General features: G+C 37.4%; 1 protein-coding gene across 2 annotated transcripts in view; it reads left to right on the top strand.

Annotated features, from left to right (window-relative positions):
- The window catches only part of LOC128660219 (phosphatidylinositol 5-phosphate 4-kinase type-2 alpha), a 487,148-nt gene that overhangs the window by 430,359 nt on the left and 38,252 nt on the right, over positions 1 to 18,537 (top strand). For both annotated transcript variants that reach the window (XM_053713954.1, XM_053713956.1), the window contains exon 7: positions 7,868 to 7,981. In XM_053713954.1, coding sequence (XP_053569929.1) covers positions 7,868 to 7,981 — 114 coding nt within the window. The remainder of the gene's footprint in view (positions 1 to 7,867; positions 7,982 to 18,537) is intronic.

The following is an 18,537-nucleotide window of genomic DNA, read 5'->3' on the forward strand; positions in this document are numbered from 1 at the left end:
AGAACCTAGGTTCTTTGCTGCTCCTGGGCTTTCCTTTTTTTTTAAAAAAAAAAATATTTATTTATCGTTTTTTTTTCCTTTTTGACAATTATCACCACACATAAAAGGAATAAAGAAAAAAAAAACAATAACAAAAAAACATAGCAGAAACATAAAATAATCCAGATTACATCAGTCGTGGAGACGCAGCTCCCAATCTGCAATAAAAATCCTACATTCACTTATTCCACCCTGAAGTCGATATTAAATTAACTTAAATTTATATATCTACAAAAACTAAACACTTAACTGCTAGGGCGACTTTTTTACCACCATATAATTAAGACATTAAACCTACTTCAGCGTCTCTAACACCATATTTGGATTAAATTGTATTGTACTCTTGCCCATAAATAGACAAGAGCGAGAGAAGGAGAATATATATATATATAATTTATAACTCATACTCCTAAAGCTCCTTGGGGGCCTCACCAAACAATAGCTATATCCTATCATTGTTCTGGAAGCACCTCTTCAATAATTATCAGTAAAAATGCACTTTTCTGCTATGGAGATATGAATTAAATCAAAATTGCCTGCAATAATTTATTGTCTTGCAATTCTACTGTCATTTGTAATTTCATGACATTCACAAATTCTGATATACTGGGTGCCCCTGAAGATCTCCAGTCTCTGAGAATTAAATTGCGTGTTGCCAAAATAGCCATATTTATCAGCTGCAGTTGTAGGTTTAAGGAACAGAAAAAATACATAAGGGGTAAGCTTAAAATTGTTTTGGAGTGTATTATTCAACCAAAAATTAATCTTGCCCCAGTACTGCCTTATTTTCGGGCAATCTCATAGGCAATGTCTAATATCTACATAAATAAAAAGAGAGAAGCGCTCAACCTGGGAACGAACAATAGCATAATAGCTTGTTCTATGACTAGTTACCACCCAAGAAGCAGCCTCTTTTTTCTCAACATGTGCCTTTCACAGAGAAGAACTTTCCTGAAGCATATCAGTCTGATCCTGACTTCACAGTACAGTGCAGTCCCAAAATACCAGGCAATCCCTCTCTGAACGAGAGAAACAGCAAAACCCCAGACGTACGTTTCGGCCTATTGTGGGCCTCGTCCGTGAGGTGCAGCCATATCCCTCTAGGTACACTGAGCAACGGGTCCACGTCTGGATTCCCACATCACACTTAGGGAGATTTCCCTAAGTGTCATAATTTGCATAAATAAAAAGAGAGAAGCGCTCAACCTGGGAACGAACAATAGCATAATAGCTTGTTCTATGGCTAGTTACCACCCAAGAAGCAGCCTCTTTTTTCTTAAAATGTGCCTTTCACAGAGAAGAACTTTCCTGAAGCATATCAGTCTGATCCTGACTTCACAGTACAGTGCAGTCCCAAAATACCAGGCAATTCCTCTCTGAACGAGAGATACAGCAAAACCCCAGACGTATGTTTTGGCCTATTGTGGGCCTCGTCAGTGAGGTGCAGCCATATCCCTCTAGGCACACTGAGCAACGGGTCCACGTCTGGATCCCCTGAATCACACTTAGGGAGACTTCCCTAAGTGTCATAATTTGCATAAATAAAAAGAGAGAAGCGCTCAACCTGGGAACGAACAATAGCATAATAGCTTGTTCTATGGCTAGTTACCACCCAAGAAGCAGCCTCTTTTTTCTCAAAATGTGCCTTTCACAGAGAAGAACTTTCCTGAAGCATATCAGTCTGATCCTGACTTCACAGTACAGTGCAGTCCCAAAATACCAGGCAATCCCTCTCTGAACGAGAGAAACAGCAAAACCCCAGACGTACGTTTCGGCCTATTTTAGGCCTCGTCCGTGAGGTGCAGCCATATCCCTCTACGCACACAGAGCAATGGGTCAACGTCTGAATTCTCGCATCACACTTAGGGAGACTTCCCTAAGTGTCATAATTTGCATAAATAAAAATATCTGCCTTCTATGCTTTGCATTTAGAGCATTTACTTTTTTGATTATTCTGTGACCATTTGTTGATTCTGTCGGGAGTGAGATAGTATTTGTTAATCACTTTCAGTTGTGATTCCCTCCAGCTGATTATCGTTGTAGCTTTTTTCTGTTAGAGTTATACTTTTCATTATATCTTAGGTCTTTATATCTGGAAAGTATTTAATGAGTCCCTCCTTCAACTTTTTTACATATTCTTGGCCGTGTTTAATCAATAAAAATGTATACCATAGTGCAATACCTATTTTATTATACATGTTAATCCCTGCATCTAATTCTTTCAGTCCCCAATCCCATCCACTTAACTGACACATCTGCGTAAGATAACTCCTCACTTGCAGATATGCATAAAAAAAATTTGGGGGCAGGAGATATAATATAGCTAATTCTGTGTAAGATCTTATTGATGTTTTATCGTCGTTAATAAATTGTGGAAGAGTACTTAGTTCCTTCCTGTGCCATTCTCTAAAGACTGGGTTATATAGTCCAGGTGTAAAATCAGGGACACCCAAAATCGGTGAAAATGATGATATTCGATAATCAACTGCCAGGCACGGATTATATTTGAAAATGACTGATATTGCTAGGTAATTTAACATATGGTTGGTGCAATATTGCTTTTAAATTTAAAGGGGCAATTAAATTAGATTCTATATCATATGTGGTATAATCTGCTTCTGTAAGCCAATCTAATGCATATTTGACCAAGGCTACTCAATTATAATACCTAATATTTGGCAATGAAAACCCCCCAGTTCTGTTAATCTATCCATTGCCAGTCGAGACTTCTTTTTACCCCAAATAAAATTTGCACATGCCCAATTGTACCTAGCAATATCTTGGTTAGACACATGAATAGGTAAGTTTTGTAAGAGGAATAGAATACGTGGAAAAAATGATCAGCATAATCATTGCAGAGAGAGACAAGAAAAGCATATTGCATTTATTCAACTCACTGTTGAGATTATACCATTCCTGTGGATTTCGCTCCTGGGCTTTCCTAGATAAACCTTTCAGCAAGGGATAACAAGAGAAGGAAGCAAATTAAATAATACAAGTAAGTTGGAAAGTTGTTTAAAATCGTATGCTCTGTCTAAATCACAAATGTATAATTATGACTTTACTGTCTCTTTAAGCAATAAAAAATGGGACTGAGTTTAAAGCAGGCAGCTCAGCTGGTTCAATGCCAACTCCAGATGGCAGCAGGGATATAATGATGTAAAGACAGCTCAATAACAGCAATACACTACAGGGACTGAACACATTTGGTGAGACAAGGACAAGAGGCATATGTGTGTAGCCACGTATCACTTGCTAGAGAAAAAAATTAATTAAATTAAAAAATAGAAATGACCTTTTAACAAAAAAGAACACAAAAAATAAAAATTAAAATATCAATAACTTAGATCCTTTATGGATCCCCTTTATAACAGACTATAGTATCAATCACAATCAAATAAGATCAATTTTCAATAAACATTGGTACATCTTACAAAGAGACCCAATTATTGGTGAATTATTACCAGAAAAAACAGCGATAGTATACAAAAAAGCCAAAAAAAATTAAAAACATATTAGCCCCCAGTGCCTTTAGAGACAATAAAGGGAAATTTATAGAAAGAGATGTGATATCCAACAATTTGAGAGGTTTTTTTCCTTGCATAAATTGCAAGGCTTGCAATTTTAGTAATAAGACAAAAATAGTTAGATCTAGCAATGCTGGAAAGGATTTTGTAATAAAAGACTATCAGGTGCACTGATAGAAATATAGTGTACCTGATACAGTGTCCATGTGATAAACAATATTTAGGGGAGACCTCACGCCCCCTTAAAGATAGAATCCGAGAGCACCTTCTCAACATTGAGCATGGTTTCACAGGACACCTATTATCTAGACAGTTCAAGGATTTTCGCAATCAGAACACAAAAGGTCTAAAATATTGGGGTATCAGAAAAATAACTAGTAACTGGAGAGGAGGTGACCTAAACAAAAAACTTCTAAGAGCAGAAGCTAAAAACAAAAAAGGACAGAGGCGCCACATGTGTAGATCCAACTATAACCAGGTATAAAGTACAAGAACATGCAGGGTACTCACAAATAGAGCAGCACTCAGTTGTGCCAGTAGATTTTTCACAGCAAACCAGCTGGCTGATGAGTTGGACTTAAATTCAGTTATGCAATAAACACCACATTCCAATAATTATACACGTATCTTTCACATTTATTTTTATACATTTTTATGAATTTCCACATATATGTTTAGTAAAACAGCACTATTATATCACATTATATTTAAAAACTTTAGTATAGCATTAGGAAATATTACAACGATGAAATTCTAAATAAATATATTTTTGTATATAGTAATAAAAAGTACATATATTTAACAACCAATTTTTGTATCACAAAGTTCTTTATGCACGATATTTATTATAGATTTTTGAGATAGGATTCATTTTATTCCCTATATCAACTGTGTTTTTTCACAACTCATAAATTTGTATATATTTTTATATCACTTTATTATCATTTTCATTTTTATTATTGTTTATTTTTTAAAACAAGGTTATCAATCTTCACGCAGTATAATATATAAATACACGTAATTCTCTCCTTTATTCATTTGAAATAAGAGAACCTTTTATTTATTTTTATGTATAATATATATCAATATTACCATCAGTAGAGGCGTGTATTATTAGCATATCGCTATACAGGAAACAATGTTTTGAAAAAAAGAACATGGGAAGTGAGCACACAAGAAAGGAGGAGCTGGAGCAATTATTTCAAGATAAAAAGGGATCTGTGAGCACTTTGAAATCATTCTTGAAAAAGGCTACATAAGCTGAAACGCGTTGAAGAAATTACACCAAGCATATGGGCTTTTGGCTGAAGGCCATACTGAAGATTTTGTACAGAGCGCTCTGTCACGTCATTTCTAACCTTAATCAGCCTGAATCTCATTGCAACAAAGTAACGGATCACAGCTTCTACTTGGCTTAACTTGTTGCAACTTGGATTTGCAAACTTCGTTTGAGGCGCAGGCCACCCGGTAATCTGTGACTCTGATTGGCTGGAGGTCAGTCACGTGACTCCACATACGCAGAGGAACGACTACCAGTGAAGATATCACTCGGGCGTTTTTCCAGCACACCGATAAGGTATTTTGTCGAGTGGGTACAAACCTTTGCACTACAATTACACGGAGAAGCACTTCTTTATATAAGCTTCGTATTCTGGGTGAGTCTTATTATTTTGCGCTAGTGTCCGACAAACAGGTACTCTTTCTCTGAATCACAGATTTGCTTAAGTCAAGCCATGATCACCTTTTACCAAGTATTGTGACTGATTATTGTGCCACAGAAACACCTCTTTGCATTGTTTTTACTACAAAATGTACCCTACTCCAGCAGCGGAACTGCCTCCTTACATTGCTCCTGTTATAGAGATTATCCTTTCGAAGCATTGGAACTGTTTTTTATGAACTTTTAACAGATTTATTTTTTAATTTTCTTATGAACTTTTTTTGGAAATTTTTTTGAACTTTTTTTCTTATTGATTCTAAAACCACCGGTGGTCCATCCATATTTGTGTCATTATTATGATTATTAAATATTAACCTTTATTGGTTTTAAACTAAACACATGCTTCTGTTTATTTCGTTTTTGATCTCTCTGTTTTATTAGTTATATTAGGTATATATTATTGTATTTGTTCTACTAGTTATATTAGTCATATTAATTAATATATATATTTTTTAACCTCTTCTATATAGCAGCTTTTTTAGCGCTCCCTAATCTGTCTGTTTGAAATTTAAAGCAGGCAGCTCAGCTGGTTCAATGCCAACTCCAGATGGCAGTAACAAGGCACAGGGATATAATGATGTAAAGACAGCTCAATAACAGCAATACACTACAGGGACTGAACACATTTGATGAGACAATGACAAGAGGCATATGTGTGTAGCCACTTATCACAAGCTAGCTCCCAGGAATGCATTGCTGCTCTTGAGTCTATCACAGTATGCTCTTCAACAAATAATATTAAGTGAACCAAGTTAATTTGATAATAGAAGTAAAGTTGCATTCTCTATCTGAACCATGGAAGTTTAAAGGGACAGTCTACACCAGAATTTGTATTTGTATTGTTTAAAATGATAGATAATCCCTTTTTATTAGCCATTCCCCAGTTTTGCATAACCAACATGATAGTTAAGCCTCTGTAGACTGCCCCCTTTTCTCAGTTCTTTTGACAGACATGCATTTTAGCCAATCAATGCTGACTAATAAATAGCTCCACGGGAGTGAGCACAATGTTATATATATTGCACACATGAACTAACATACTCTAGCTGTGAAAAACTGTCAAATGCATTCAGATAAGAGGTTGCTTCAAGGGCTTAGAAATTAGCATATGAGCCTACCTAGGTTTAGCTTTCAACTAAGAATACCTAGAGAACAATGCAAATTTGACGATAAAAGTAAATTGGAAAGTTGTTTAAAATTACATGTCCTATCTGAATCATGAAAGTTTATTTTTGACTAGACTGTCCCTTTAAATTTGATTTGTATGCCTCTTTATCTGTTTTTAATGTTCTGTGGTTAGTTATTGTTATTGCTGCTTGGTCTTACAGAAAAGGAAATTAAATGGAAAAAGGAGAAATAATTCCATTCCTACTTGTCTGACTAAGAGCACCTGGTTTTATTTGCCAATAATCTATTTAAACAGGCTGGTCCTTCTGCCTCAAAGTATAGTATGTAACACACAGAAAGAGTTGAGTTGCCGACACTAAAAACGCATTTGTCTAAATCTCATATTGCTTTACCCTTATAGTGCAGAGGACACTATATTGTCATCCTTTTCACAAAGACCCAATGACACAATGTCATCCTCCTGGGGGTTCCTCTTTGCACCCTGGGGACCCCCACACTGCAACAGTTAAAGGAAACTGCCAATCCAGTGATGTTGCCAAGCAGGTGGCACGGTGATGCCACGGGAAGTAGTGAGATTTCTAATAGTGGCTTGGGGGAAGGTCTTTAAGAGCCCATATCTGAGGTCTTTAAACACTTAATGGGGGTATGAGAACCCTCATGTGCAAAGGGTAATTTCTCTTTTTTAAATCACGGGGCGCAGACCACCTTCTAATTTTCAGGTGATTCAGTTTTAATAGCGATTCATGCCTGTGCAATGTTTAATGAGGGAAGGACACTTTTAGAGCCCCTTTTCCCTCTGATAAAATACAAAGGGGCATTCCTCTCATACCACTGTCATTAGCAAGTGACTGGCATTAAATGGAAGCTTTGTGTGCTCATATTAATAAACGGGTACACAACTAAAATTATTAAAATGTTGATTTAATAATCGTGTCCGTTTAAAAAAAAAAAAAATTAAGTTAATTCTACAGTTAATCAAAATTATGTTAAATTGCTAAATACACAACATGATTATTAAAGAAAAAAAAGTGCATTCAAACACTGCAGGTATCACTCGTATAAACATAAAATGAGGCTTCCAAGCCTGTGAAACAGTTCTTTCTTATAGATGTAGATGTTTGTTTAACCAGATTTTTCTGTTACATCACATGCACAATGGCAGCAATTTTCTAATTTAAATATTGGTAATTCAAATGAATTGGAGAAGTTATGAAAAGAAAGCAAAAAAATCCATAAGAGGGGTTTAATTGCTGTCATAATTTATGTAAAGTGTGTAGGTCTGTATACTGGGAGTGGAATGAAGAATTACTGTTTCATTATATATTCTGGGCATACAAATTACTAATATTTTCTATAGATTAACAGATTTATTTGTTACTATTTTTTTTTTTTATCTTTTATGAGTGTGTTTTCTATGTGTTACACCTAATGTATTGTTTGTTTTTCCCCCAAGGCTAAAGAGTTACCAACGTACAAAGACAATGATTTTATAAATGATGGTCAGAAGATACATATTGATGAGAACAACAAAAAGATGTTTCTAGAAAAACTTAAGAAAGATGTGGAGGTAAGTGTAATTTATTTCCTTCATTCCGGTGCATTGCACTTACATTAGCCTAGCTGATGTGTCATGATCTACATATTGGCCTAGATTAGGTGCTCATGACGCTGCCAAAGGGCCCAGTTGTAAGTGCGACTTTATGGTAACTTTACCTATATTTTCCAGTGTTTCATTAATGGGTTACTTAACATTTAGGTGCATGAGGTGCATAATATGGTATCTTGCACATCACACTAAAACTGCCAGCTATGCTGGAAAACCATAATTACAACCGTCACACTTTGGAATAGTACTTGCAAAACGTAACTGTAAATAATGATATATCTGTTTTGTTATGCTAAAGTAGTGTCACTGGATTATTATTATTGGAATTTACTTGTAGAGCGCCAACAGGTCCTGCAGTGCTATAGACATAGGTGCAATATACAAATGGTAACAATTATAAAAGTCAATAATAGACCAGATAATTAAAGGGACACTGAAAAACAAATTTTTCTTTCTTGATTCAGATAAAGCATGACATTTTAAGCAACTTTCTAATTTACTCCTATTATCAACTTTTCTTCGTTCTCTTGCTATCTTTATTTTAAAAGCAGGAATGTAAATCTTAGCAGCCAGCCCATTTTAGGTTCAGCACCATGGATAGCGCTTGCTTATTGGAAGCTTACATTTACCCACCAATAAGCAAGCATAACCCAGGTTCTCAATAAAAAAATGGTCCGGCTCCTATGCATCACATTCCTGCTTTTTCAAATAAAGATAGCAAGAAAACGAAGAAAAATTGATAAAAGGAGTAAATGAGAAAGTTGTTTAAAATTGCATGCTCTATCTGAATCATGAAAGAACAAATTTGGGTTTAGTGTCCCTTTAAGTAGAGGGCCCTGCCTATGAGGTGCAACTGTTGTAGATCATCTTTCATGAAGATGATTTACAGAACAGCTGGGACAGGACAAAAGATGACAACGTGTGTTCCAGGCTGAGCGAAGTTGGGATTTTTCACCTACACTTAGGCTCACCATGTAAACGTGATAAGACTCTGGTGCCTTTGTGAAGAACCTCATTGCAATGGTTGCGTCTTATTACCTCATAGATGACCAGTGGGTCTCGTTTTTATTTTTTGTTTTATTTCTCTTTAACTGTTTTCAAGGGTTTTTTTTTGCATATGTTAGTGTGGACTTTTTTAGTTTTACTTTGTTCCGTGAGGTTTAAAAGGTGTCTTGTTTTGTTTTTTGATGATGGTATTGTTCTCAGTGAAATACAATCTCATTCTTGGTTACAGGATAGATGCAGCTTCATTGATCATAATGGAGCTTAACTCACAATGGGGTTTTGTGCAATTTTCAAGTTGCGCTGTTGAGGCGGCACACTTTTTTCCATGAGATATTAGTTTTACAAACAGGTTTAAGGAATCTTGGCCATTGCTTACTATACTGCACAACAAATATAATTCTGTCTATATAAAATATAAGTCCAAGCTTTGTTCTTTCTAATGTTTGCCAAAACCAAACAATTTCATATATACCCACAATGTCACTGAACATAAGATGCAGCTCACCAGTCTGATAAAACAGAAACAAGTCTGATGATGGCCTTAAAGAGACATCAAACCCTACATATTTATTTCATGATTCAGACAGCGATACTATTTCAAACAACTTTCCAATTTACTTCTATTATCAGTTATGCTCAATTCTCTTGATATTCTTTATTGGAGGAGCAGCAATGCACGACTGGGAGCTTGCTGAATACACCAATAAGCCAATAAGAGGTGTATATGTGCAGCCACCAATCAATAGTCAGCTCCCAATTTCTGAGCCTACCATGGTGCAATTTTAAAAAAAGAATAGCAAGAGAGCAATGAAAATGTAGAAGTTGTTTAGAATCTTATGCTCTAGCTGAATCATGAAATAAAATGTTTGTATTTCACATCCTTTTATCTCATGTTGTAAAGATAGTATAGAGTGGTGTACCGAACCAAACTCTCTGCCTCTGCACAGCAGGAAATGCTTGTAGCAATTTGGGCTCGATTTATCAAAGCCCTACGGTTGCAAGTTCTCACAGGAACCTGCTCGCCGTATTTAACAAACAGCGGTCATCATCATCTAAGGTGGCGAAATTCAATCTCCGCGGTCTAGTCCGACCGAGGAGATTGACAGCTCCTGCCCGCGCGCGATTGGCTGTGTGCGAGCAGGGGGCGGGATTGCACGCAAGCGCAAAATTGCGCTCGTGTGCAATGGTGACTACCTGCGGGTAAATTTGCCCCGCTATAGGCGAGTTGAGGCGTACAGGGGCGCGTACATGCGCCCCTGTCTGCCTCAGCTTTGATAAATCGAGCCCTTAGAATCACTGACAGGATATCTCACAAGATTATGTGAGCCTATATTGCTTTAGTTGACATTTCTTTATTTGGGCAACAGTTTATTGCCAGTGTGTGACCAAGCAGATCTTGTTTAGGGAAAATAGAAGCAAGCAAGCAAGCAGCAAGACCAATAGATGGGTAGCAGGATACAGAAATAGCTATTAGTGAGCAGAAACACAGTATACACATTTTGTCCAGCATGATACACAAACAAGACAAATGGACAAGAATATGGCCAGGGGCAGAGGCTACCACATAGGAAGTGAACAAAACAGCCAAGCACCTAACAGACAGTTGTGTCCTTGTATAGTGTGAGAGCGTTTTTTGAAATTGCAATATATATATATATATTTGTATATATATATATATATATATATATATATATATATATTCAATGTCAAGTATGTAGCTAAAGCTCTTTTTGAAGGATGTTTTATTAGATATAATCACAGTATATTATTTTGGTTACAATTGTAGTAGTTTGCAGTTTTCCTCTAATTAGAATGCCATGTGTTTTTTAGGTGTTAGCTCAATAAAATGTTGTGATTGCAATTATCTTTTCATCTACTGTAAAAAAGGATTGGCTAGATTACAAGAGGAGCGCGATTGTATAGCACTGAGTGCTTTATCTTGCACTTTGTGTCTAGTATTAGTAGTGGATAGTTAATTTTTAACCAAAGCCGATTAAAGGGACATTAAACATTAAATACGTTTTATAAACATAGATTTAGTTTATTCCCCTCCTCCCTCTAATGCTGGATGTCACAATGTTTAAAGTTAATGTCATCTTTCATGATAAAGTGCCCGTTTTTTTAAAAAAACTATTAAAAACAGGGGCACTTTCATTTAGGAAAGTTTACATTGCACTGGATTTTACAAATACTTACCTTCTTCTCCTGAAATGCTGGATCGCCGATCTTCCACCTGCAGGTCCTCTGTACTTTGTCAGCAATGACAAAATCGGCTTCCTCCAATCACGGCTTCCCCCCCCAGGAGCGTCCATCTTGTGAGGCCACGTCGTGATTGAAGGAAGCCGGTTTCGTCATTGCTGTGTAAGTACAGCAGGAAGAAGCAGGCAGGGGGATCGGTGATCCGGCGTTTCAGGAAAAGAAGGTATTTTTAAAATCCGGTGCAAAGTGAAACTTTCATGAATGAAAGTGCCCCTGTTTTTAATAGTTTTTTTTAAAAACTGGGCACTTTATCATGAAAGTTAACATTCCCTTTAAATGTTACTTTTACTGCCTCCCAGTGCTGATGTGCAGCAGATCTCCTTCACATACCTGCAGTGTAACCTAGGTTCCAACATGGCAGCAACCATAGTTAGGAGGTGCATGCAATGTATTTTTTTGTATTTAATGTCAGGTCTGGACTGGCCATAGGGCATCCAGGGCAAATTCCCGGTGGGCCGGGCTCTTATGTGGGCCTTGCTGCTATTTAGAGGCCCCACCCTCTCTTAATATTGGTAACAATAGGAAAGCTGTTACAGTCTGCCTATTTTTTAAAACAGAATGTACATTTTCTGTCTGGCTGTTAAGCAGAGGTGCTGTAGAATGAAAGTTATTGTGTATTATGGCTACCTAGCTTACAGAAGTCTAACTGAATGCCCAGGCCTCATTTTGTTCCCAGTCCGGTCCTGTTTAATGTCCTTTTAAAGCGGCAGAATTTTTTTTAGCGCGCCCTATAGTTTGAATGGAAAGCAGAGGGAGTGTTATTAGTGAGCTCATTGAGCTCATATTACAAGTTCAATCCAAAATATCGCTGTTAAATTAAGAGCTTTTTAAGACCTGAAGTAAACCATTATTGCATTCTACTTTGCTAAACAAAACACATGAAAATGCTATGAAAGTTATACTTAGACTTAATACTTATGAAACAAAGTTTTTATCATGAAAAAAAGGTTTTGTAGCTGTATTAAAGGGATATAGTATATGACAAGGGACGATTCTGGGAAGGGGTCATAGGTGTATGTGTTTATATGTGTGTGTATGTGTTTGTGTGTATGTGTTTATCTGTGTATGTATGTATGTATGTGTTTATAGGTGTGCATGTATTTATATGTGTGGTGTGTATGTGTTTACGTGTGTATGTATGTATGTGTTTATAGGTGTGTATGTGTGAATGTGTTTATAGGTGTGTATGTGTGTGTGTATGTATGTATGTGTTTATAGGTGTGCATGTATTTATATGTGTGGTGTGTATGTGTTTACGTGTGTATGTATGTATGTGTTTATAGGTGTGTATGTGTGAATGTGTTTATAGGTATGTATGTGTGTATGTATGTATGTGTTTATAGGTGTGTATGTGTGTATGTATGAATGTGTTTATAGGTGTGTATGTGCTTACATGTGTGTATGTATGTGTTTATAGGTGTGTATGTGTTTACATGTGTGTATGTATGTGTTTATAGGTGTGTATGTTTTTATATGTGTGTCTGTATGAATGTGTTTATAGGTGTGTATGTGTATATTTGTGTATGTATTAATGTGTTTATATGTCTGTATGCATGTATGTGTTTATATGTGTGCATGTATGTGTTTATATGTGTTTAGGTGTTTATATGTATGTGTGCGTGTGTGTGTAGGTGTTTGCTCAAGCAAAAAAGTACTACTGATTGTGCTTGAGCAATGTTAATTTTTTGCAGTCCACTTGTAACGCACAAAATCTTTTGGTATAAGGCTAATTAAAGGGCTATCCGACTAATTAAAGGGCCATTATAGTGTTGAAATGACATGCTTAAATCCGTTATAGCAGTTCTTTCCAAACTGTATGCCGCAACACATTAGTGTGTCAGCGGCAGTGTGTAGGTGTGTCGCGGGAAGTCGCAAAGTGCAGAACATTGTGTCCAGGGATCGGTAAGGTGTCCGTACACGGACACCGGTGTCCGGGTCAGACTCTGTCTCCCCCTTTATGTGGCAGCACGCAGCGCCGCCATTGCGCCACCCACATTTGTTTTGCAGGATTGGAAGGCCGCGTTTACGTCACGTGACACCGCGCTCAGCCTCAGAGAGGGTCAGTAACAGTGGGAAAGCGACTCAGTGACGAGCGACTTGAGTAGAGAGAGAGGGAACTTAGGGAAGAAGATTTATTCCAGAAGATCTTCGAAAACTGTATTAGGTTAATAATTTATTAACCTTACCGTTTTAACCTTACAGGCATTCCCTATCAATGTATTGTTCTCCTTTTTGCAAGATGAGGATTAAATTAGCCTAACATGAAAGGCACAAACATGAGAATAGTTTTAAGTTTTAACTTTTTTTATGACAATGGCTGCAATCCAGCTCTTTCTGGTATGAGAGGGGTTAATCTGTTTAGATTCAGGAAAAGGAACTTTACCTAATCAGAAGTCTAGAAATTTAAGGCAGCTGGTATCTTTGATAGAGCAATACATAGGGACTGGAGCATATCACCCTCCTATAGCTGTCACTAATGCCCAACTGATTTGTTAGCATGTCTCAGACAAGCAATGTGAATGCACCTGGATGGTGGATCTTTCTGAAACTAGCTAGAAATGTACAGGTAGTTATTATTTCTCTTACTTTTTTACATTCTAAGTTCCCCCTTCCATGTTTGCTAATAACAAATCAGTTGGGCATTAGTGACAGTTCTAAGAGGGGGAAATGCTCCCAATGTATTGTTCTATCACCCCCAAAGATGTCAGCTGCCCTAAATTGGCACTTCCTGGAGCTTTATATAATTAGTCAGAAAGAAAAGATATACTTAGGTTGTGATTGTGAATAAATAATAGTGGCTTGTTTTCAAGACTAATGCTAGCGATATAATGATATTGAATGTTCAACAAGTTAGTTAAACCTCCTGTTTGCTAGTACAACTGAATTACTGTGTTGTGAAATGATGTAGGTCTAAAAAGTGTCACCAACATAAAAAAGTTTGGAAAGCTCTGTGTTAGAGCATTTCATTTTAACACAAGTGATGCTAAAATGCAATGTGTTTAACCCCCACAAAGGGAAATAAAAACACATACTGAAACGACCACTCAGGACCTGCAAAGCACTGCTGGTCCTAAGTGGAAGCTATTTGCACAACCCAGCTGTCTAACTTGTGGTGCTGATTGGATTAGGTACTCTAAAGGGACAGTCAACACCAGAATTTTTGTTGTTTTAAAATATAGATAACCCCTTTATTACCCATTCCCCAGTTTTGCATAACCAACACAGTTATAATTATACATGTTTTACCTCTGTTATTACCTTGTATCTAAGCCTCAGCAGACTGCCCCCTTATTTCAGTTCTTTTAACAGACTTGCATTTTAGCCAATCAGTGCTCACTCTTCGGTAAATTCATGTGCATGAGCTCAATGTTATCTATATGAAACACATGAACTAACACCCTCCAGTGGGGAAAAACTGTCAAAATGCATTTAGATTAGGGGCGGCCTTCAAGGTCTAAGAAATTAGCATATGAACCGCCTAGGTTTATCTTTCAACTAAGAATACCAAGAGAACAAAGCATAATTGGTGATAAAAGTAAATGGGAAAGTTGTTTAAAATGACATGCCCTGGGTATGCTCTGGTGTGGTTCCGGTGGAGGAGGAGCAAGCAGGTGTAGCTGAGCTCCAATCTCCAGTCCCACAGCTGCTGGCGGTGTGTTCTGCGCGCCTCTCCACAGGATGGGAGTCTGCTAACAGGACAGTAATTGACACCACTCAAGGAACCCTTTCAGCAGCACTACATCCCGCTGAGCAAACAAGCAAGTTGCGAACTACATACTATCAGTACTTTTACTTAAAAAGATCTAAGTACTCCACAAATTAGCTATTAAGGCTGTGAAGCCCGCAGTACACCTCATAACGGCTCTCTATTTAAAATCTGGGTGAGAAAGAGGAGAAGAGACTGTATTTATTGCTGTATACTTAAAAACCTCTCATCTGCAAGCCCTGAGCTCCCTGCCCACATTCCCTGGCTCACCTGTGTCAGTCTGGGACCTTCTGTGGCAGCCCTGGGCCAGTCTGTGAAGAGCTGTTACTCCATTTCCTCTGCGGTCATTGCTGGATGCTAGCGATGCCCCCCCTCTCCCACCGGTGTTGCGTGAGAGGGGTGCAGGGGACCTTGAAGAGGCACTATAAAGAGGAGACATACCGCAGATCGTGAACCGGCCTCTCGGTTGCTGACGGAGCCCCTCCTTCCTCCTCTCCCACCGTTGCTGCGTGAGAGGAGGGAAACTACGGATGCTGAGAGAGATCAGCAAGAGGAACTTCCTGGAGCTGCAGTAACTGGATGAATCTTCCGGCAGCCAATTCTGGAGAGGGACCGAGGACAACACGCTGGTGCAGGTGTGGGTGAGTCTGGGAGAACGCTTCAGAGAAAAGGGTGCAGGGAGAGACTTTCCAGTTGTAGGCTCTTGCCGGATAAAGGGAGACGGGGAGAGAGCAAGGTGGCACATATGAGAAGGAAAATAAGCCGCAGGACTGAGGGGACAGTATAATTGAATGATTCTTAAAAAGGAAAAAACGGGACTAACTATTGAACTGTGGATAGAAGTCAGGCTACAAGTCCTGCACAATTAGCCCAGAACTATATGTTACCAAGCCAGAAGGAAAACTACTTATTGAATAGAAAAACCCTTGCTATATGCTTATGTTTTTTTTTTTGTTTTTTGTTTTTTTTGCTCCCTCTTACTGTGTGCCCTTTTTTTTGGTTCTTGATTTAACCCATTTGAGATAAGAGTTAGAAATCGAATTTAAAAGAGAGAGGAAAAGGAAAAAGAAAAAGGGAGGAATTAAGGCTATATAGCTCAATGCAAGTAGTTTTGAATAATTGCGGTTAAGGATTTAGATATCTATACTATATGTTGATTTACTAGATAAGATGACATTCTCTACTCTTCTTGAATTTAACTATGTTACTCTGAGCTAGAGAAATCTGTTTGGCCTTTTGACTGAACAAATCTTTAAGGTGTCTTATTAATGAATACTTACTGGTTTATAAACTGAAAATTCTTAGAATTCTTTCTGTTTCTCAACAGAAACATAGTAGCTTGTTATATAATTGACACAAAATTGCTTACTGGGAAAGAGTTAAGCGTATTTATAATTTAATACTGTATTCTGTGCAAATTGCAAAAGGTGCTAAAAAATAACAAGGGTAATTGTATATCGTGGGGTGATCAGTGAACTACTAACATAACCCTAAACTACCTAATTGGAAAGAGGCCATACGTCTTGCACAATTAGCCCAGAATTATATGGTACCAAGCCAGAAGGAAAACTACCTATTGATTAGAAAAACCCTGTTTTTGTGCCCCTTCTTACTGTGTGCCCTTTCCTTCTTTGTTTCTTGATTTAATCCATTTCAGATAAGAGCTAGAAATTGAACTTAAAAAAAGGGAAAAAAAGGAAAGGGAAGAGGAACTAAGGATATCTGGCTCAATGCAATTAATTTTGAATAATTGTGGTTAAAGATTTAGATATCTATACTATATGATGAGTTACTAGATAAGATGACATTCTCTACTCTTCTTGAATTTAATCATGTTACTTTGAGTTAGAGAAACCTGTTTGGCCCTCTGACTGAACAAATCTCTAAGGTGCCTTAGTAATGTTAAGCAAATACTTACTGGTGCATAAACTGAAAATTCTTAGAATCCTTCCTGTCTCTCAACAGAAACATAGTAGCTTGTTATATAATTGACACAAAATTGTTTATTGAGAAAGAGTTAAGTGTATTTATCATTTAATACGGTACTCTGTGCAAACTGCAAAAGGGTAATTGTATATCTTGGGGTGACCAGTGAATTACTAACATAATCCTAAATTACCTAATTGGAAAGAGCTGATTACTCCAAATATTCACAAGGCCAGGTGAGAAAAGGAGGCTGACTTTCTGTCTTGAACACTCTCTAGGAATGTAAAAATAATCACTAAAGGCTAATCTGGCAATTTAAGTTATAGAAGTGAAGAGGGCAAAGTTGCAATTAAAGGAAAACTACCAGAGGCTTAATTACAAACTATTATTCCCCAATAAATGAAAAACTAGCCCTATAGAAGGGAGATTAGCACAATAGCCTTGGAGTTCAATTAAATAAAGAGCATAAGGCCATACAATTTACACTAGAGAAAATTAGAAGGATCTCCCATAAAGGAGATAGCTGTCTGGCTTGATAAGAATTCCCACTGTCCTCCGCCGTGCCGAGGGGGGAAGAAGAAAAAACACTTCACTTTCTCCTTTTTCCCCCTTTTTTTTTTTTTTTTTTTTTCTCTCTCTGCCCATAAGCACAAACTATCACTTATCACTAAGATTAATTCTTTAACTGTCTTATCACCTTACACTTATAAACTCATCTGATTCACCTTTTCACTCACTCACTCACTCACTCCCCTCTTTTCCCCTCCCCTTTTTTTTTTTTTTTCCCCTTTATCACTAATACACCACATAGTCTCACTAATCACCACTTATACACATGGATAAATACCTTCACAATCACTCGAAAAATTCCCCCCCAGCGATGGCAGGAAGACAGAGAGATAAAAAAAACAAAGCAATTTATGAAACTTCAATAGAAGTACAGACACCTTGTACAAATCCATTCCCAGGCGAGTCACTAGACATCCAAACCATTGTTAATAAGATCTCTGATGCCCTAGCTCCTAAATTTGAGGCTCTGAAAATAGAGATTAAGCAAGATATAGCATCTTTGACAAATGAGGTAAAATAATTCTCTCATAGACTCTCTGAAGCGGAGCAAAGGATCTCAGATTTAGAGGATACCAATATGACCTATAAAAATAACCTTGATATTTTAAATACAACAATTTCCAAAATGCAGAGTAAAATAGAAGATCTGGAGAACAGATCTCGAAGGAATAATTTGAGAATCATTGGAGTCCCCGAGGAAAAACAATATGAGAATCTAGATAAACTACTTACGGAGACATTACCTAGATTACTGCAAATTCCAGATTCCTTCCCTAAGATAGTAATTGAAAGGGTCCATAGGATAGGCGCACCTATACTAAATAAAGACAACTCGAGACCAAGGCCTATAATTGCTAAGGTTATGAACTTTCAGCATAAAGTCGCAATTCTCCAAGCATTCCGTAAGCATCAACCTATTTTACTAGGTGATGTAAAAATTCTTATTTTCCAGGACTACTCAGCAGAAGTAGCATCAAGAAGAAGGGAGATTGCTCCAATATGCTTGAGGTTCACAAACCAAGGCATACGCGCAACCTTACTCTATCCAGCA

This window comes from Bombina bombina, chromosome 5, assembly GCF_027579735.1.
Source record: "Bombina bombina isolate aBomBom1 chromosome 5, aBomBom1.pri, whole genome shotgun sequence".
NCBI lineage: Eukaryota > Metazoa > Chordata > Amphibia > Anura > Bombinatoridae > Bombina > Bombina bombina.